This window comes from Xenopus laevis, chromosome 1L, assembly GCF_017654675.1.
Source record: "Xenopus laevis strain J_2021 chromosome 1L, Xenopus_laevis_v10.1, whole genome shotgun sequence".
Classification (NCBI taxonomy): Eukaryota; Metazoa; Chordata; class Amphibia; order Anura; family Pipidae; genus Xenopus; species Xenopus laevis.
The window spans coordinates 202,912,212-202,931,124 of record NC_054371.1 but is presented as its reverse complement, the minus strand read 5'-3'; the positions used below and the strand labels follow the sequence as shown (position 1 = coordinate 202,931,124).

The window sequence follows — 18,913 nt, the reverse complement described above, 5'->3', positions numbered from 1 at the left end:
TTATAGTGGAAACATTACAGAGTAAAGGAAACATTATATGATTCCACGTTGCCCACACTGAGACATCACATAATCCATACAGATGAGAAATTGTACCTGTCAATTATGACAACAGAATTTTTTATTAGGTTTATAATTTCAGCTAAACAAAGCTAGTGTAGTCTCCTGTATGTGGGATACTTTTATAAAAGAAAAGGTTTATATCACATGCAGATTATATGCTGCTGTTTATAGACTGCTGTCTCTTCAGATAAAAATAAATATACATAAAGTAAATATCATGGATGAATAACTGCAAGAAAATTGTTCAGTGAAAACTCCATTTACTTCTAAAATAACTAGCATCCAGGAACATGTAATTGTCCTCATTTACTAAGGCTATGGCAAGTGCAAGGGATCCCAAAAATAACAAAAACCTAAATTTTACATGCACTAAATGGTTGATTCTCGTCTCTTTCAAATAGATGTGCAGGACCATATTGCCATGAATTAGATCACACAAACATCTGATTAACGAATATGAGAATCAATTAGATCACACACACATGACTAATTAATTATATAAGATAAATAATCTTAGGTTTCTATACCATTTGCTAGAGATTAAAATTGGTTCTAATGAGATTCCTTTTTCCCAATTCAGAAGCAACAGTCACTGTAACAACTCCAGAGGTTGATGAGGATGATGATTATATCGATGATGATGGTAAGAATTATATGACATTTGGGACTCGATTACCATTTTTCTTACTAAAGTTCTTTTCACATTAAAGAAAGCCAATAGGATTGTCCACTAAGAAAGAATTATATCTTAGTTTTGATCAAGTACAAGGTACTGTTTTATTATTACAGAGGAAAAGGAAATCATTCTTAAAAATTTGACTGGCTCGCGTAGACTCCATTTTTTCCAATTAGTAGAGATTTTTTAAAATGATTTCCTTTGTTCTGTAATAATAAAACAGTGACTTGTACTTGATCCAAACTATGATACAAGTAATCATTATTAGACCAGCCTATTGGGTTTATTTGGGGTTTACATGATTTTCTCATAGACTTAAGGTATAAAAAAGAGACATTATCCGGAAAACCCCAGGTCCCGTGCATTCTGGATATATCCAGTGCATATTTAATTAAAACCAGAGTTTATGGGCAGATGGCCTTTCCTTAATTCTGCGTTAAATACACACATTTATTAGTTGAATTGCCTAATGATTAAACTACGTTTTTTTTTTGTTTGTTTTTTTAGATGCAGTGACTAGTGTTCCTCACATAACTCCTGGCATTGATTTTATTACGGAGGAGGACATTTCAGGTAAGACTTAAATATATTTTTTATTTTAGTTGTAGCTTGTCTTTGCTGTTACTTTATATTGGCGCATATGTTCCTATTGGCTATTTTAGTTTCTCAGTATGACCTGATTTTTGCTCATTCAGTATTTGTAAATTAATTCATTTTACTATTGACATTGTGCTTATTTATAGTAAATTAGATACTACAGATATTAACTGCGTGTTTCCATAATCTCCATTATGGGTGGTGATTATGAGGGTTTGGTTAAAATTCTAAACTAAAATCTGACATATATCTTCACCAGTCAAACCATATGGCTTTAATTCATGTATAAATAAGTTTTTCATACACTAAAACCTAAAACTGTCCATACAGGTGAAAGGATTAAAATATAAATATATCTTTGATATATATAATTATTCCATTTGTTCAGTGTATTCAATACATATTGGTTGACTTTTTTAAAATGTATTAATGAGGAGTTTTCTTTCCAAATTTAGATAGTGAAGCAATTTTCAGGAACGCTCAGTTTATTTTTGAAGATGATGATGAGGATAATGAGAAAGAGGACAATGCAGGTGAGATTCATATTACTGCCTTGTGCACTGGCATACTGGAAACGATCAGGCCCATAGCTTTTGACCCCTGTTTATCAGTTTAAAGTAGACATTTGTATTACTAAGATAAAGGATGGTGATGTGTCACATAATGATTGTTTAGAACCATTTTAAAGGGGCATATGGACTATGGGAACTGTATGAGAACTGAAATAACACTCACAAATGCAGGTCAACAGCTATAAATAGGTGTTAACTACTAACACATAAAGATCTAATGATAACTAACAAATTAAGCTATGCAAACAATGAGTTAATTCTGCATAGTGAATTTACATTTTCAAAAAAATATATATCTATATATATATATATTAATAGATATTAATTTTTGTCATTTTTTTTCTTAATTTTAGATGAAAGTAGAAGTGCTTTTATCCCTCATGTGAATGCGACAAAAGACCTTGCACGTAAGTTTCCTTTAACTATTAAATACAGTTAAATGATATCCTTATAAACTGTGTGTAGTGATATCATCAGTCAGTGATTTGTGTCACATGACTCACTGAAACCTCGGAGTTCCACAACCAAACTTGGCCTTGCGCCTTTATATGGTCATATGACTTATAATATCCTTATATTTTACAATAGGTGGTACATTATTGACTATAAATAAATACATATGTAAATATACCTGTACTTGTACTTCTGATTCAATTAGTTATGTAGTGGAGTTGTTAAAGATCTGTACAAAATGAGCCATTTAAACAAAACCATTTTACCCCAGGTTATAAATACTGAAATAATGATGTGTTGGTTATTTATTTGACACAATCTTATTTATTTACAGATGATTATATTGTCAAGTTTAAGAGGATGTGGAACCATCCAATCATGCAACTTGTCTTTATTGCATGTGTCACAATTGGTGCAGTTTTTGGAGTACTCACAGTATATCTGATAAAAAGGTGCAGCTCCAAGTGGTAAGTATTGCTTTCTTTCTACCTTTCTTTACCGATTTATGTATTTTCTTTCTTTACTCTTCTGATATACACAAAGCTCAATTTTCTTCTTATTTTTTTTTTTAAAGTAAAAAAGCTGGACCAAAGGAAGCTGAGGAAGGCAAAGCAGGGTTTGTGCAGAATAATGGTGCACCAAAAGAAGCTGAGAAAGGCACGACAGGGTGTGTTCAGAAAGAAGTTGGACCAAAGGAAGCTGAGGAAGGCAAAGCAGGTTTAGTGCAGAATGAAGTTGGACCAAAGGAAGCTGAGGAAGGCACGACAGGGTTTGTGCAGAAGAAAGTGAAAAAGCAACGAAAAGTTAAGAGGCAGCAAGAAGTGAAGTAGGCACATTGGCCGGTCAAAAGCCGGTAGGCCAGCAGTGGAAAGATGAAGATCAGCTACCTGCCACATTGAAGTCTGAGCTTGTGGAAAGTCTGACAACATAGGACACCTATTTAGTTTAACATTTTTACCAAAGCTTTTACTGTATTTTATAATTTCAATAAACATATATTTTTTTAATTTGTGGTTCTGGGTTTCTATTTAAACTTATAGTGGTGTGTGTATATGTGCATGTAAAGATGGTTTATCAGAAAATGATAGCTCAAACCTCTTGGCAAGCAAGAATCTTTTGGGTTCACTAAATGGATAACACAAAAGTTTGCCTGTATGGCAAATGTATAGTTCAGTTCCCCAGTGAAATCAATGTTTTCCTCTGACCAATATTCAGATCACAGCACAGTGACAGGTCTGATGTTGGATCTGCACCAGATAAAGGCACATCATGATGGGGCAGCAAATTATATGAGATAACTTTTAGTATGTTATAGAATACCCAGCTCTTAGCAATTCTGCAACTGGTCTTCATTATTTATATTTTATCTTTTTTGAGTTATTGGCTTGGCTCTTTTGCGTCTTTCAAGCTTTCAAATGGGATTCACTGACCCCATTGAAAAAGCAAATGCTCTGTAAGGCTACAAATTGTTACTCATGTTTCTATTCAGACCCTCCCCTGTTCATATTGCAGTTTCTTATTTAAATTAGTGAATGGTTGCTAGGGTAATTTGGACTCTAGCAAAAAGATTGCTGAAATCGCAAACTGGAGATCTGCTGAATAAAAAGCTAAATAACTCAAAAACCACAAATCAAAAATGAAAACCACTCACAAATTGTCTCTGAATATCACTCATTACATCATACAAACAGTTAATTTCAAGATGAACTAACCCTTTAAACTATGATCTGAGTGTTTGCAGGGTACATCCAAAGATCAGCCAAAATTAAGTTGGATGTATATGTGGAGACATATTTTCTTTTAGCAACCTAGCCAAATCTTACTGATGTGCCCACCTGCATGCTTAGCCATATTAGGCAGGTATAATGTGCTGGGGGTCAGTGAATGGATCATGGTATGGGGGCCTATTGGCTGAGGAAGCATCAACATGCTTATATGATCCAGCTAGGCTTTAAATCCTGCCGGATACTGGACGGCCAGGCAGTCCTATCCCATAGGTGGCACAGTGAGTTGCTGACTTAAAGTGATACTGACACTAAAAGTTTTCTTTTCAAAATAATAATCTACATCAAAAGTTACCTATAGGTCATGTTGATCGTTTTTCTCTGATAGTTCTGCTTTTGTAATTGTCACTTTAAGTTCCTAAACCTGATTGTTTAGCCAACCTGTCCCTTCTTAGGCTCTGGCCACATGGGCAGATTCTGGGAGATTAGTCGCTAGGTGACAAATTTCCTCTTCTTTGTAGCGACTAATCTCCCCCATCTGCCTTCTCCTGCCTTCCACCGGCTAAAATGAAAATCGCCTGGGGGCAGGCACTCGGAGTGCTTTATTTTCCGAAGTCGCCCAAAGTTTCCTCTTGAGGCAATTACGGGCGACTACGGAAAAGAAAGCGCTCTGAGTTCCTGCCCCCAGTCGATATCCATTTGAGCCGGTGGAAGGCAGGAGAAGGCAGATGGGGTAGATTAGTTTCTAATGCTAACAGACTATTGCTGCACTAATAGGGTAGCCCCCTCATAAAGGAACATGGCAGTAAGAAGGGTAATGTAAAAGCATCAGGCAAATACTTTTATGGCAAAATTATAAATAGCATTCAAAGACAGTGTTATGATAATAAAACAAGTTATTTTCTGATGTCAGTATCTCTTTAAAGGGGAAGTAAAGTCTAAAATAGAATAAGGCTAGAAATGCTGTATTTTGTATACTAAACATAAACATGAACTTACTGCACCGCAAGCCTAATAAAACAAATGAATATGCTTTCGAAGTTGGCCACAGGGGGTAGCCATTTTGTAATACATCTTTGCAAGACCATGCACATGCTCAGTGTGGTCTGGGCGGCTTAGGGATCATCATAAATTATCAAAACAGCACAAGTCAAATAATATCTACCAGAAGCAGATACAGCAAGACTAGGCAGAATGCACTGGGTCCTGTGTTCTCATGTAATCTATGTGGATTTTATATTTTTTGTATTGTTTAATACAAACTTTCTCCAACTCTGCAGAACCAGTGTCTGTAGCAAAATAATCCTTCAAATAGAATCCCAGTTTATCTGTTTAAATCTGGCTCCATGATCTTTGTCCCTGCAGCTGGAGTTGGAAACAGTAAAGGGGATGTAAAGGCAAAAATAACATTCAATGCAAATCTCTTAATAGTAGCCGACTGCTCTACAGGGAAACAAACAAAGCTGCTTGAGTTATGCATGGCTGGGAAGTAAGGCGGGGCCACCCCTGCTGTTCATAAGTATGATTGTTTCCCTGCTGAGCAGTTAGGGACCATCTGACAATTCCTATCCACAGCAGTAAATGAAGGGAGAATTTCACTGCATACAGTCAGGTTTCTTATAAAAACAGTACACATTTTTTAATTAAAGTATATTGGAGATAGGTTTCTTTTTCATTAAAGAAAGTAAAAATGGGATTTTATTTTATTTTGCCTTTACATGCCCTTTAAGCTGGAGGGATCAGTTTGGGAAACAAAGTAAGCACTAACAGGCAGAATAGTAATACATGGCAAACTACAGGGCATGTAGTGCGCTTTAAAGAAAATGTAAATCCTACATTTTCCTACCATGTAAATAAGTTGGGCATATCTTCCACACCCAAAGTCACATCATTTGTACTGCATATACCCCCTTCATTTTCCAGCACCATCACATTTTCCTAAAACAAATAGCAGCTTTCACCCGGTGGCCATTTTCCCTCTGACGCATCATCAGTAACATTGACATGTACAAACAGGACATGTATGCTGGAAAGTTCATGCAAAGCAGAATGCATGAATGTTCTGCTGGGGTTGAGCACTGTAATGGTTAAGCTGAGCTCAGGAGTGGTGGTTAGGAGAAAAAAGTAGGATCAGACAGCTAGAGTTTCTATGGGAACGAGCATGCCTTCTTTGAAATTCCCATGAGTTGACCTGGTGAAAGTCTTTGCCATTCCACTGCGTTTTTTTCCTCATGGAATGAAGTGTGCCTACATAGAGTGGATTATTCATTGAAGATGCGCTGGTATCCGTTCCACATGAATGGCTTTTCTCCAGTATGGATGCAATGGTGTTGCGGTAACACGTTCAGTTGGGTGAATTTCTTCCCACATTTATCACAGCAATACGGCTGTTCTCCTGTATGGACTTTAATGTGCTGGTAAAGTACATTCCATATTCTAGACAAATATTATTTATTCTAAATATATCTATATTTATATTCAATACCATTGCAATGACGTACGTTGTGAACCTGTAAAATGTCTCTGCCAAGCAGAAGCAGTATGTTCGCATTCTTGTATATTGCTGGTATCTGGCCAGATATGTGCATGAAGTGGGTATGGAGACTTGCAGCTTCACGTGTTGGAATCTCATCTCTATTGTTTGGTAATTGATTACATACAATTAAAGTCAGCAATGGCGACTTCAAAGTGCTGTTAAGTGATGCTAACATGAAGCCATTTGCTCTTCTTCCCATTGTCTCTGTAACACCAGTGCACAATACCTGTAGCAAATGCCATATTTTTGAAGAAGCTCTTTGCGTTCCTTCAGGGTTTTGCCCCTGAACCTTCTACACTTCTTAAGAGCATGTGGTTTTTTATGAAGTGGACATTGTCTGTCTGGATTCTCAACCTTCTCTCTTTGAATAAAATCTGTTTTCTGAACAAATACTGGTCTTGGGTTAGTGTATATGAAGCTTGGGTCATTCTTGGCTCTGGCTATATCCTTGATGAACTTACAGAAGAAAGAGAAAGGTGGAAAGGAGACATTGTGCTCCTGTTTGTATTTTGAACATAAAAATATCCACTTATCTTGAAGGTTGAAAGGCAGCTTCTCAACCACTGGAGTAACTCCATGTGCAGTATCAAGATAACTGAGGCCTGGTAAGGATGGGTCTTCTTTAGCCAGTTGTAATTCTTGAAGAAGATGACTCAGTTCTTAAAATTCAAGATTGTCCCTGTTAGCGATTTTGGGAAAATCCTCTATTCTTTTGAACAGGGCATTTTTTATAACTTCTGAGCTGCCATATGTCTGCTCTAAAATTTCCCAAGCAGCATTGTTGAATTGTGCACATGCAACAACATGTTTAGAAGACTTGGAGCCTAAAAATTTTACCAAAAGGTGAAGTTTTTCTTTTGCAGTGATACCCAAATCTTCTATTATTGGTTTGAAAGTTAACTTCCAAACTCTGTAGTTTTCAGGAAGATCATCAAAGTTCGTAAGACCGGTGCATATAATTTCATGGCGGATCATGTACTTGACAAAATCAGACATCTCTGCCCTTTCCATATTAATGATCTGAGGAGCATGTTGCAGCCTGGTATCTGGTATTGTTACACTTGAGGTTGCAGGAATGTATGGAGGTGCAAATGTGTTCAGTCCTGGAGTGAGTGTTGTTCTCACTTGTTGCTGAGAGGGAGCCATATCACAATCGTTTGTCCTAGGGAAAAGGCCTTTGTGTCCTGTGGTGTATCCAAACTTGTGATGCCAGCCTGTTGTAGTGCAACCAGCTGTGTGGGTTGAGCACTATAAAGGCTTCTAGCATTAATAGTTGAATCCACAGTAATTTGATCTTTGTTACTGGACAAAATGCATGCTTCCTGTTGGGACTGCACCTGAACACATGATCCTCTGAGGCATTTCCTTGTCTACTGCTCAGACTCGTAAGATAGTCTCTAGTACGCTTCAGTGGATCCTCTGAGGCAAGTGAAGCAGCAATACTTTTTGCTTCCTCTCCACTTTGCCCTTCTACATCGTTCTCATATACTCTCAGCCTTACTAAAGCTGCAGCCTCATTTCTTTCCAGCTAAAGAATTTCTGCTTCAGCTTGTTTAAATGCAGGTTCTGTTTGGATCTGTGCTCGTCTTTGAGGTTGTTTTGCCTGCACCCGTGCTTGTTCTGCTTGCATTTGTGCCTGCATCTCTGTTTGAGCTGCTTTAAAGGAGTTGTTCACCTTCAAACAACTAGTTTTTTTCAGATAGATCACCATAAATAACGACTTTTTCCAATTACTTTCTATTTTCTACTGTATGTCTAAAGTTTCTATAATATGGACGTGTAAAGTGTAATTTTTCCCCTTTTAAATCAGCTCGGGAGGGGGTCGCCGACCCTGTGAACTGTTCTAAATTGATATTTAGTTGATATATTTCTTATCTTTGTCCCTGCTGATCAGAATCCCTCAGTTTCATGGCAGCTGTTATAATTGATACAATAGTTACTAATACTCCAGAGATGCTGCTGAGAAATGTATCAACTAAATGTTGCAAAATTGTAACAGTTCAGAATCTGCACGTGAATTACTGAGCTGCCAGACACAAACACCAGAGACAGGGACATTCAACTTTAAACTTGGATTTTAGAAAAACAGTAAAAAAATAAATAATGGAAAGTAATTGAAAAAAGTCTTTATTTCTGGGGAACAATCTGAAAGCAACTGAACTGAAAAAAAGTGTTTGGAAGGTGAACAACCCCTTTAAGCATATCCTCTATTACAGATAACTTTGATAATAATTTTGCCACTTCTGCATCTGTCGTGCTTAAAAAAGTCACTACCTGTGGAATGATTTGTACAGGCAGATCTGGAAGATTTGGAGGACGTGGATGTGTTTTGAAGATGCACTCATTTGTGATCTGACTTCATGTAAATCTGAAATACTATACCCAATCATCATTACTACATCAAGAACAGTGTTTATTAATGAGATAAAATCTATTCTTCTCGTCGGATGAACCTTCAACATTTGATTTGTTTAAAAATGCAAGATATCTCTCAGAAAGTGTTTGAAAACAGTCAAAGGCATTTCCTAAACGTTTCAGTACACCATTCAGCTCATAGGATATATCAGAATCAGCATTAAAAAGTGACATACAATGCACATTCTTGTTCTAAATATCATCCAGCTTCCCTAAAAGTAGATCCTTTTCAGTCTCATGGATTTCTATGACCTTTTGGGAAGGTTTGGTTGCACGCTTTGTCGTAATAGACATTTCATCTAAATCTTTTGCAGATGCCATTTCTTGAATATTAGCATAGCTTGAATATTCAGATCCCTGTAAAGACATTATGTTAATCTACAACTGATTAGCCTTAAACAAAGAAAGCTGGGTGTGATGAAAATTGGTACCACCTTGCAGGCAAAGAGAGTCCAACATAATACAATAACTTGATCCTCTCAGTAAGAGCAAATAAGATGTAATCCTTAAACTGAGACAAATTCAAGACACTAAACTTCTATAGATAAATGAAATCCACAGATGTATGCCATGTATAGTAATTATATCTGTCTCTGAAGATATTGTAGGGATGCAAAAATCCTGTTACCCAAAGTTCAGTTTAGCACAGGTTTGAATAGCAGGCTTAGCAACAGCTGTCAACAGCATTTGTTTCAGCAACAGTCCCACATTAGCAAAGCATAACAGGCAGGCAATGCTCAATTCAATTTTTCTGTACAACAAGAAACAAGTCTAAACTTTACTTCCAAGTAAAATGCAATCTTTACTAGCACCGGGTGCAAGAAGTCTGTTTTACTGGCCTCCAGTAAGTCATGGTAGAAATTGAATTGAACTTACGTTTAGCAGTAGCTTACTCACAAGAACACAGCCTTTAGATGAGCATTAATTCCTTGACCTTTATTGATGAATTGATGCAAGAAATCGTAATCCAAAAGATGAATCCTTGAGCTAAAGACAGAATACCTTCTTAAGATGAACAAGGTATAAAATGGCTGCCACTCTGAAGGGAAGATCACATGACTCACTTGAAATTAGTGGTAGTGAGGTATTGGCTAGCAAGATATACATGCTGCAAAGCAATGTAAACTGTGGGCTATCAATAGTAAAATAAAGAGCTATGTGCCCAGTGGGCAGCACAATATGGACAGACAATCCCTGTTTAAAGGGTAAGGCATTTTTTTAGTAGCTTAAGGCACAAAATATTTCAATTGGGCATGTTTACTAACATTGGAGATAAATATCTGGAGGGATTGCTGGAGATGTTGCCTATAGCAACCAATCAGATCTTTGCTTTTGTTTTCTAACTTATAGGTGGTTGTTTAAATCTAATTTCTAAATTGGTTGCCATGGGCAACATCTCCAGAAATCTCTCCAGATATTTATCTCCAATGTTAGTAAACATGCCTCAATGTCTTTAATATATTGATAATGGGTTGAGTAGAGGACCTCTTGTATTTGTCTATGTGAATTTTGCACCCCTGCTGAAATAGTGAGCACTTTCCCTTGTGTGTATGTATATAATATATATATATATATATATATATATATATATATAATATATATATATATATATATATATATATATATATATATATATATATATATATATGAATAGTTCCATGAGCTGAAAAGCAGGAAGTATTCTTTTATGTTGTATATAGTGACATAGTAAGTTAGATTTAAAAAAAAGTTTTTAGTCTATATAACCTGCCTAACTGCTAGTTGATCCAGAGACTAAAGTAAACATTTGAAGCCTCTCAAATTTGCCTCAGAGGGAGAAAAATCCTTCCTGACTCCAAGATGGCAATTGGACCAGTCCCTGGATCAACTTGTACTATGAGCTATCTTCCATAACCCTGTATTCCCCTCACTTGCTAAAAAGCCATCCAACCCCTTCTTAAAGCCATCTAATGTATCAGCCTGTACAACAGGGAGAGAATCAGGGAGAGATCCAGTGACACCAGTCTTTATTCATTATGTTTTTGGCAAACTAACTGTATTATATTTATTTTGCACAGCCTATTTACCCAATTTTCATACTGAGCTGTTTCTTTAAAGTTGCATGCTTTCTTCTTGCATTTTTAAATGAGCTCTTTTATGTTTAGGATTTAAACTTTAGGCTTTATTGCTGTAAAGGAAATAATATCTAAGAAGGAGTAATCAAATGTGGAATGTATTCACTAAGCACATGTCTTTATGCTGTTACACAGGCTCAGATGAATGTTAATAGTAGGGTATAAGAGCAAATAAAGAAAAGTACATTATATCTCAAGTACAAAGGATTACACTGTTCAAGATAAGAGTGCTAAGCAACTTTTCATTTACCAGTAGGAGGGACTTTTTTCCCTCATAGCAACCAAGCATAGGAACTCAAACAACTTTTAGAAAAAAAATATAACATGCCTTACTCACAGAAGGCAGCATCTACCCTTAGTGGTTCACTTTCCATATACATGGTGCAGTGCCATATTCACAGCTGATAAAGCAAGGGACCACAAATTGAAGATGGCGTTACAACCTCTGGAAGCTCCTGGGTTGAAAAAGTATTGACCTGTTGTTGCTAATGTTATTGGGGGGCATGCACAATGAACCTATCCAAAAAGAAGGTGACATTCAGTAAGGCTCCTGTGGTTTGTAAGTAGCACTATGATTTATTGTTGACTTCATCTGATCTGTGGTTGACTTTTGAGTTGATGATTACATTTGGAAAAACGTTTTGTGAGAAAACAATGGACAGCCCTAGATACTGTAGTGGCTTTCTGTGGATTATTTAGCATCACAATGCAGCTCTAAAAGCAAAAATATGTGCAAAATTATCAAATATAAAAAGGTTACATGTAGGCAGGAGTAGCTGCTCAAACATATTATCTACAATGCCAGCTATAAAAGCGGTTGTGCTTTCATATTATTGCTCAAACACAGGCCCAGACAATTTGTGGCTATTTTGCAAATGCCAGAGGGACTGCTATAAGTTGCCATAGACAATCACTATTTACTGGGCTAGTGGGGGCTGTTAGGGTACCTGAAATGTCAGTGCCTATTTTGATTCTCAGACCTGGGCAAATGCCATTGTGTCCTTCCTGTCTCTTCTGCTAACTTCTGTACAAGTGTGCCTATTGGAACCACCACCACCCTGAATATGCAGCAATCTCATGGCGCCCGCAGTGGGTTGTGTCAATAGGTGGGTGCAACAGACTTGCTTCAAAAGAATCACACACAAATACAAATTTACTGCCAAGCACCAAAATTAGCTAATTTTCAGATTCAATACCAATATGCTTCTCATTCATAAAAAATGCTCACATACAATTGCGTTCATTTTGATGCATCAGATGCATTAATGTCAGCCTTCTATTAACCCACGGCCGCAGTTATGCTGGAATTTAAGTTTATTTGGAAAAATACATTTTGATTTTAGCTTGCTCTTTGTCAGGTGTACATTCAAAGCAATCGTCAGAAGACACAACTACTGTTATTTACCAGTTCACCCAGTGTTACATAGTTCATAATTGTCCAAAAAGGTGACGTGTCCAAGAAATGTCCATAATGGCGCAATGAATGTGTAATAAAGTGGAATGACATAGGGAATAAGTATTGAACACATGAAAAAACGGAGGTGCAAAAAGGCATGGAAAGCCAAGAAACCTGCTGAAATTAGTCAGTATTTAGAAAGCAATCCTGCCCCCTATCAGTGCAAATCAATATCAGCTGGTTTAGTCCTAATTGATGGCCTTCCTAATTGATGGTAATTAGGCTTCTCAATACCAAGGCATCACACAAGAAACATCTAATGATGGGTAAAAGCAAAGAGCTCTCTCAAAACCTTTGCAAAATTATTGTTGGGAAACATACTGATGGCATTGGTATTTCTAAGATTCTGAATTTTCCAGTGAGCACTGTTGGTGCCATAATCCAGAAGTGGAAAGAACATCATTCCACCCTAAACTGGCAACGATCAGGTGCTCCTTGCAAGATTTCTAACAGAAGAGTCAAAAGAATAATCAAAAGAGTTGTCCTAGAGTCAAGGATCACTCGGTGAGAGCTTCAGAAAGACCTTGAATTAGCAGGTACAATTGTTTCAAAGAAAACAATATATAATGCACTCAACGGACACGGCCTCTATGTATGCTCACTGCGCGATACTCCACTGCTGAAGAAAAAGCATGTTGAAGCTTGTTTAAAGTTTGCTGCACAACATTTGGATAAGACAGTGAAATTCTGGGAGAATATAATCTGGTCAGTTGAGACCAAAACTGAACTAAAGATCTGAGTTCATATAAGAGGCCCCCGGAACCTTCAAGATTTGAAGAATGGACCAAAATCACACCTGAACAATGCATGCGACTAGTTTCTCCATACAAGAGGCATCTTGAAGCTGTCATTACCAACAGAGGTTTTTCTACTAAGTATTAAATACATTTCAGTAAGTGTCTGACTCTTTCCAGCTGACCCCTATCTAAAAAACAATGCTCTGTAAGGCTACAAATTTATTGTTGTTATTATTATTCCTGGCAGGCTTATTGGTGCGTCTTTGATGGATTTGCACCTCGTGATTAACTATATGGGTGTGGGCTATATATAACCAATGCTTACATGTTTTATTACTCAACTGTCTATTCAGGCCAGTCTTGTTCATAATTCAATCCTTTATTCATATCAACGCACAGGTTGCTAGGGTAATTTGGACCCTGACAACCAGATTGCTGGAAAAAAATGTTGGGGACTCATGACGTAGAAGCTCAGAAATACTTACTGTAATAATTACAGTATGAAAGAAAATCAAAGCAAATAAAAATAGTACTAAACACTTTCTATGCTATGAAATGTTTTGTTTAGAGTACAGGTAATCCTTGTTTGGTTGTTATAGCTATTTATTGTGTGTTAGTGCTATCTGGACAACCTCCCTACTAAATAAACAGCAGAGTTATTTAAGCTATGAATGTTGGCTTAGAGGAGCTACAAAAAGAGACTCCAGACAAATGTAAGAATTATACAGGCCACAGCTTATCTTCTTATAGCCAGTGTTATAGGGGTTAACTGCATTGCATTACTGTACTGTTGGGTTTGATCCTGACCAGGACTGTGTTGGTATTTGTGTGGTTCTCCTCCAGGTACTTTGAGTCCCAAAATATAAAAGTATGGTTTTTGAAAAAACCAAAAACCTGACCACTCTGAGCGTGTGGGTATATGGTAGGGAAATTAGATTTTAAGTCAAAATGCTGCTCTTCAACATGTTGATACTGTATAAAACAGTCCCAGATTGGCAATCCGTGGATATTAGCAAATGCCAGAGTTGCTGCTGTAAGATGCCATAGACAGTCAAAATGTATTGGTCTGACGGGGGCCTGTTTATTCCTCCTTGTTATTGAAATGCCAGGGCCTATTTTAATATCCCAGTTTGTGCCTGGTATAAGCCATGAGTATCCATAGGATCCCATTCATATTTTTGACAGGGTTCCTACCATATCCATGACCTAAGGGTACTGGTTGGTTCAAGAATAGTGCAGGTTTGAAAACAACCACTCCAAAAGACAAACACAAATATTGCACAAATTTTGTATATGGTGGTATGGTATAATTTCTAAAATGAAATGTTATTCCAGTAGGTTCTGCTGGCAAACATGTCCATTCTGGGATCCTACAACATTACCATCAGATCTTTGTCAAACACCTATCTCTTACATCTCATCTGTATAGAAAGCTGAAGGAACATGGAATTCTAACTACTGAACAAATTGGTTTGCTCGAGGTAATACATTTCTGATTGTTATTTTACATACAGTGTAATCGTTTGTATCAGTCCTCACCTACTCAAGAGATAATGTCAGGTAGAATATCTGCACAAGACTATAAACACATAAATGGACTTTATAGAAAAAACTGCATAACTGAAACAAAAGAAACAAGTTTTGGTTGTATGAAAACCAGGTGTACTGCCAAATAGAGCCTCCAGTAGGCAGCCAGCTTCCCAAATGGCCAATCACAGCACTTATTTTGCTGCCCAACTCTTTACATCTGAATGTTCCAGGAGAACGAAGCCTGTCACGTTTGGTGTCACCACAGACATTCAGTTGTCAAGAACATAATGTAAACTGTAGCCTTGCTACAGGTTTGATTTCAATGACACCAAAAGCTCTAACCCAAACTATGAAAACTTCTCCACAACCAAACTTAAACATCAACATGTAGTTGAAATATTAAATATAATAATGCTAGGTTTGTTTGCTTCTGGTGAGTCTTTTAATATGGAGTGTCTAGATACTTTTGGCCATATAGTTATTGTACCCTTTTTCCACTACCGGTAACTTCTTTTGCATCTTACAGCTAGAAGAGTCTCCGGATAAGAGGATATCCAAACTGCTAGAGATTTTAAAAAGTGCCAGCAATCATACATTCACAATGTTTTGTGCTATTCTTCATGAAACAGGTCAACATCATCTAGCACAAACATTGCAAAAGGCAACACATGACAATGGATCAGTGTTACCCAACAGTAAGTCTCTTCAGCTTTGTATAAACAGTTTTGGAAGCACAAGGATTAAATGAGAGTAAATATTAGCCTAGCTGCTGATTACTAAGTGCAAACTAAGGTTTGGAACAGAACATTCTTGCGCATATAAATTGTATTAGAAGATGAAAGTTCTTAATAACCCAGATCTTTATGTGAGAACATACGTTGTAGATCAGAGGTTACAGAACTGTAGGGTCAGCCTTTCTACGGGTTCCTGAAAGAAGTGGCTGGGTGGTTAAATGTGTTGCAACTGCGCCTAAAATATTGTTGTCACACGGTATTATGCAAAATTAATATGGACGCACAGCTTTTTATTTTACTCAGAAAACTGGAGGGTTGTCTGGCTGCTATGTGATATAATACTGTATGTGCAATAGATCAATGCAGCTTACAGTATCCCAGTTGCCTTTACTGTTAAGAACATATTAGAGAGTGCTGTATTTACTGTAAATGCACTTAAAGTGGTCAATTCTAAGCAACGTTTAAATTGGCCTTCATTATTAATTTTTATCGTTTATTAATTATTTGCCTATTTCTTTCTGACTCTTTACAGCTTTCAAACTAGGGTTCACTGGGCTCCGTAAGGCTTCAAATTAATTGTTATTGCTACTTTTTATTACTCTTCTTTCTATTCAGGCCTCTCCTATTCATATTCCAGTCTCTTATTCAAATCAGTGCATTGTTGCTAGGGTAATATGGACCATAGCAACCAGATTTCTGAAACTGCAAACTGAAGAGCTAAAGCAAAGGCTAAATAACTCAAAAATCACAAATGAAAACCAATTGCAAATTGTCTCAGAATATCACTCTCTACGTCATACTAAAAGTTAACTCAAAGGTGAACAACCCCTTTAAAAAGGTTTGTGTTGGTGTCTAAGCATCATATAAACCTGTATTTACTTTACTAGGCAATAACAGCACATACTTTACTGTGAAAAAGGGTAAATATGCTGCCCTATTTATTTTTTAGTATCTTTGGTACTGCAACCAAAACAAGTCCTAAATGAAACCTTGTCATGGCATCATGGATATGACCGAGCAATAAAGGTGGAAAATATACAAAAGAGGAGAAAAATGCAAGGCATGAGGAGCAAATATTTGGCTAAGTATGTATGTGGTACTGATATATTGCTGATGAAATTCTGAAAATGAATGAAATTCTGAAAATGTGAAGTTACTAAACACATAGGAGAATCACCTCTCAGCCAAATTAAGGTTAGAGATAATAGAAACAGAGGAACTAATACCAAGATGTTCTGATTTTTCCCATTTATGGTATAAATCCTCCATCTTTTTTACATTGCAGCTGATACTTAAAGAGTAATAGCACCATAGGGATGGAGTATAAGTTGATGCCCATCAAAAATATTCTTTTTCGGCATGTGCAAGAGTAAACCTGGCAAGTTTTATTCTACTTTGCAGAATGCTCAGTAGTCAATGGACCAAAGATCTAAATGTAAGAAAACGGCAGAGCAGGGAGTTTTTACCGGCACAAGGAAAAATGTCTATTTTACTTGGGGTTGACTAACATTTCAGTACCACCCAGCGAATCAGACTTTACATGTCCATTAATATGTCCACTGATCTTGGTTGCATATGCTTTACTAAATCAGAAGCTTATTGGCCAGTATTAGGTAGGGGCCCAGAACATTGATTGGGATAGCTGGAATAATCCCATGGGGGTAAGGACTAGGCCGATGCAGATATTGTTTGCATATACTTTACTGAATCAGAATCTTAATGGCAAATATCAGGTAGGGGCCTGGATCATTGATTGGGGCAGCTGGATAATCCTGTGTGATACCTCCCATTTTCATCAGGTCCCCTTGTGATCTGATGGCTAAACTCCACAGAAGATTCTGTAGGATGGTGTCAGATGGGCACAACACAACAAGTCACATAGGTCAAAATATAATGGGACTGATACAAAAATCTGATGTGTAAACTACATGGAAAGTTTTCCATCCAATGCAACTGTTAGATGGGTATGCAGCATGCTTTTTTCCATTAAAATACATTTAGGGCAGAAACACATGCACAGATTCGGAGAGATTAGTCGCCCAGCGACATATCTCTTCTTCTTCGGGCCGACTAATCTCCCCGAACTGCCTCCTGCCAGCTAGAATGTAAATTGCCGGCAGGATGGCAATCGAAACGCTTCATTTTCCAAAGTCACCCAAAGTTGCCTCACGAGGAAACTTTGGCCGACTTTGGAAAACGAAGTGCTTAGAGTGCCATCCTGACGTCGATTTGCATTCTTGCCGAATGCAAATCGTAGATAAGATTTGTCGCTGGGCGACTAATTTCCCCGACTTTGAGCGTGTGTCTCTGCCCTAAGGGGGTTAATTATTAAAGGTCAAGTTTGTGAGGTTTTTTTTATACCTCGAATAAACATACAACTTGAATGTTTGCTTATTTATGAAAAAAGCCGAATGTAAAAAAACTCTATCAAATGCAATCAGAGGAAAAAACTTGAATAATTATTGAATTATAGGTTAAAAACCTCCAATACATAGAATTGATTTAAGTTTTTGAGCACAAACCACCGTAAAAAAAAAAAATTCATGAAGGCAAAAGACGTTTAAATGGTTAAAGGAACATCTGCCATTGACTTCTACATGACCTTGACAGGTTTTTAGCTGGAGAGTTTTCACATTTGGGCTTTTAGCAGCTTCGGGGCATAATAAATCCTGAAAAATGTTTTTTTTTAATGAAACTTACCCTCAAAAAATTTGATTTTACCCTTAAAAATTTAGATAAAATCTGAGCCACAAAACCTGACGGAAATCTCCTGTAGACTTTAGCCCTAACTGTTTGAATTACATTTCTTTCATTATGATAATTTCCTTCATTTTTTTTACAGCTTGCAAGAACTTGAAGAAAGAATATCATTAGCAAAATGGGAAAGGGACATTGCTATAAGAGAGAGGAACATTATCTGGAATGAGAACCAAGCCCTGCAAAACCTGAACACTGAGCTACAGTCACTGATCGTGAAACTTAGGGAAACAACTCTCCATTCAAAGACAAAGAACCTGAGAATTACTGCTGACTATATAGACAGAAGAGCTAACAAGCTTCAACCATTGACACATTTAAACTTAACTTGAACATGATTCAAATCATTGCACTTAAAATATATGTAAATATCACATTGAGTTAGAATGTTCATGTATATATGTCATTATTAACTATATCTATTTCATTTACCATCTTTAAAAAAAAACTGCCGTCATACTTGTTACATAAAGCAGTTTAGTTTAGGATGTGTGAATACTGTATATTGGTGGGGAATATTTGAAATAGAACTGTTTCTATGGTCGAGTT

The 18,913-nt window shown here is 36.9% G+C and overlaps 1 protein-coding gene across 1 annotated transcript; it reads left to right on the top strand.

The window, feature by feature from the left end:
- Positions 1–11,624: 11,624 nt before the first annotated feature.
- LOC121400939 lies at positions 11,625–18,696 on the top strand. Its single transcript, XM_041585074.1, has 5 exons — positions 11,625–11,709; positions 14,679–14,824; positions 15,400–15,568; positions 16,557–16,692; positions 18,450–18,696. The coding sequence occupies exons 1-5, from the start codon at positions 11,661–11,663 to the stop codon at positions 18,694–18,696; spliced, it is 747 nt and encodes a 248-aa protein (XP_041441008.1). The 5' UTR covers positions 11,625–11,660.
- The last annotated feature ends 217 nt before the right edge of the window (positions 18,697–18,913 follow it).

Excerpts from the sequence above, each read along its gene's own strand:
- LOC121400939 (XM_041585074.1), top strand. The coding sequence starts at position 11,661 with ATGAACCTATCCAAAAAGAAGGTGACATTCAGTAAGGCTCCTGTGGTT. Across the intron at positions 15,569-16,556 it reads TGGATCAGTGTTACCCAACA|TATCTTTGGTACTGCAACCA; the intron begins GTAAGTCTCTTC and ends TTTATTTTTTAG. Across the intron at positions 16,693-18,449 it reads AGGAGCAAATATTTGGCTAA|CTTGCAAGAACTTGAAGAAA; the intron begins GTATGTATGTGG and ends TTTTTTTTACAG.